The sequence below is a fragment of the Cervus elaphus genome, chromosome 1 (assembly GCF_910594005.1).
Source record: "Cervus elaphus chromosome 1, mCerEla1.1, whole genome shotgun sequence".
Taxonomy (NCBI): domain Eukaryota; kingdom Metazoa; phylum Chordata; class Mammalia; order Artiodactyla; family Cervidae; genus Cervus; species Cervus elaphus.
The window spans coordinates 8,682,967-8,685,651 of record NC_057815.1 but is presented as its reverse complement, the minus strand read 5'-3'; the positions used below and the strand labels follow the sequence as shown (position 1 = coordinate 8,685,651).

The 2,685-nt window shown below is 51.0% G+C and overlaps 1 protein-coding gene across 1 annotated transcript; it reads left to right on the top strand.

Moving 5' to 3' along the window:
* The first annotated feature begins 997 nt into the window (after positions 1–997).
* Positions 998–1,957, top strand: LOC122703335 (ras-related protein Rab-7b-like). Its single transcript, XM_043921103.1, has one exon. It carries the CDS (start codon positions 1,271–1,273, stop codon positions 1,871–1,873), a length of 603 nt encoding a protein of 200 aa, XP_043777038.1. The 5' UTR covers positions 998–1,270; the 3' UTR covers positions 1,874–1,957.
* Positions 1,958–2,685: the final 728 nt, after the last annotated feature.

Here is a 2,685-nt window from a genome sequence, read left to right as displayed (position 1 = left end):
AAATATTATGAACTGCTGCTGTACACCTCACAGCTTATGAACTCACTCTACTTCTCTTTTTTCTCTTATTTTCCCCCTGTTGTAGTTCAAGACTGAGAATCTAAATGAGATATAATGAAAATTTATTAATTAATTGTAAATAGAACGGGTTGATCAAGTATCAGTTAGCCTACCTGCATTAGTTTGATGTGGTCTGAGAGTGAATTCATTACTATAGTGAAACCAGAACTTCTTAGTTTGGAGATATGGATTCTGGCCCTGATTCTGCCACTAACTGTAGTTCTTTGAATAAGTCACTTGGCTCTCTGGCCAAAGTTTGATCATCCATAAAATTATATGGTCTTCAGGGCTTCTCTCTGCTTTATGATCTCTCTTTATGTGAAAAACAAAGACACATCAGAGGTAAGAGCTAGAAACTCAGAGCCAGCAATGTCTAGCAAGGAAAGACCAAGAAGAGATTTTTCCCCCAATAATTAAGGCAAGGAAGTCTCCAAACGCATGGGCAACAATCCATGGAGGGACAAGAGTGGAATGTGAACTCATTAGCAGAATGTTGAGTAAAACTCAGGGAGGAAAAGAGAGTAATAGAGAGGGAGTCCAACTGTAGACTAAGAGAATTCTAAAGAAAAAAAATGGAAAAACTGCTGCTAATTAGGTCATTTAGAAACTGAACAACTGAATGTAATTCTTGCTGAAGCAATAAGGAAACAACCATGGGATGCACGATAATAACAAGAATGCATGCTAATAGACAAAACTAGGATCCCCCAAGTAACTTAACAAGTCCCATGCAAGCTAGTAGATATCAGGTGGAAAACAGCACTTGAATTTCACACAGATTTTTAAAATGTACTGAGGAAACATGTAGCAAAGGATCAGATAATATTTGCTGAATCAAATTCTGTTATTAAAAACTCTGGTATGCTTCACTATTTAAAAGCTTTAATGTGGAGTCTGCTGGGAGCCCAGCTTTCCATCCTCCCCACCCACTCCACCCACACGGCTGAGGTCACACCGGCCCAGCCTCTTTTGCAACTTTCCCAAGTTTGTGCATAAAGAGAGAGGAGGAAAACTCAGAAGGAAGTGACTTGGCCTCAACAAGTTTGCTCCCAAAGCCTTTTTCCTCTGATCTAGCTGAGACTGCTGTTCTAAGAGGAGCCCCCCAGACTCAGAGAAAACCCCCCACCTGCCATCGGAGGCTGAAAAGGCTCTGGAAGCTTTTCCTGGCTCTTGTCTGTTCCAGCAACACCAGAGATTCTGAAGCCCCTCCATGAATCCTCGGAAGAAGGTGGACCTCAAGCTCATCATCATTGGAGCCCTGGGTGTTGGAAAGACCTCCCTCCTCCACCGATATGTGCATAAGACGTTTTACGAAGACTATCAGACCACACTGGGGGCCAGCATCCTCTCCAAGATTATCATACTGGATGACACAACCTTGAAGCTACAGATCTGGGACACAGGCGGCCAGGAGCGATTCCGCTCCATGGTGTCTACATTCTACAAAGGCTCTGATGGCTGTGTCCTGGCTTTTGATGTCACTGACCTGGAGTCCTTTGAAGCCCTGGAAACCTGGAGGGGTGATGTTCTGGCCAAAACCATTCCAATGCAGCAGTCCTACCCCATGGTGGTGCTCGGGAACAAGATCGATCTGGCAGACCGGCAGGTTCCGCAAGAGGTAGCCCAAGGCTGGTGTAAAGAGAAGGATATTCCCTATTTTGAAGTCAGTGCCAAGAATGACATCAACGTGGTACAAGCCTTCGAGATGCTGGCCAGTCGGGCTCTGTCAAGGTATCGAAGCATCTTAGAGAGTTACCTCACAGACTCCATCAAGCTCTCACCGGAAGACCAGCCCAAGAGCAGATGCTGCTGACCGTCCGGACCCCGGCTCTGCGCGCCCACGGACAGAGCTCAGCCCCGCCGGCCGCCCGCGCTCAGACGGCAGCCAGGCTCCTAGGCTGGCAGCAGCCCTCGCCTCCGCGCGGGCTCCAGACCAGCTCCGCCTCGGGCTAAGTGCAGTAGTCAGGGCGGAACGGGGACGTCCCAGAGGAGTCACGGCCCCTCGCTGGCCCCGGCTTTCCTGCCCTGCGCCCTCCCCGGACACCTCCTGCTCTGGAAGGCGCATCCCTGCACGCAGGCGGCTGCGTCCGGAGGCAACGGGCGCCTTCCTCAGCGCGCCCACCGCACCCCACCCCCTTAGAGCCGCCGCACAGCTGTGGACCAGGGTCCCTGCAACCAGGGCCGGGGAGGCGGTCCCCCTCACCCCCTGGCAGCAGCTGTTCAGGCCTGGGACACCGTCTGTCTGTCCCCCCCAGAGCGCAGGGCAGAGGGAAGGCAGGAAGACCCCCGGGACCGCGCATGTCTCCTTGCTGGTGCTCAGGCTGCTGCCTCAGCTGGTTGTCTGCCACACGAGGTTGGCACATGCCCTGCCCACATCCCGTAGCTCCTCAGGACCAGAAGCTCGGCTTCAGTCCCAGGCGCTCTTGTGGAGACACACTGGCCATTCCTTCAACAAGTCCTTTTGTGTATCTACTATGTGTGATGGCTTGAGGTCCAGGGATGCGTGTAACAAAGACCTTGCTCTCCTGGGTCCGACGTTCTGGAGAGGGAGGGAGGCAGTAAACCCAGAATTTAACCAGATGTTTTCAATTAGCAGGTAAGCTCTTGAACCAAGCAAGGTAACGG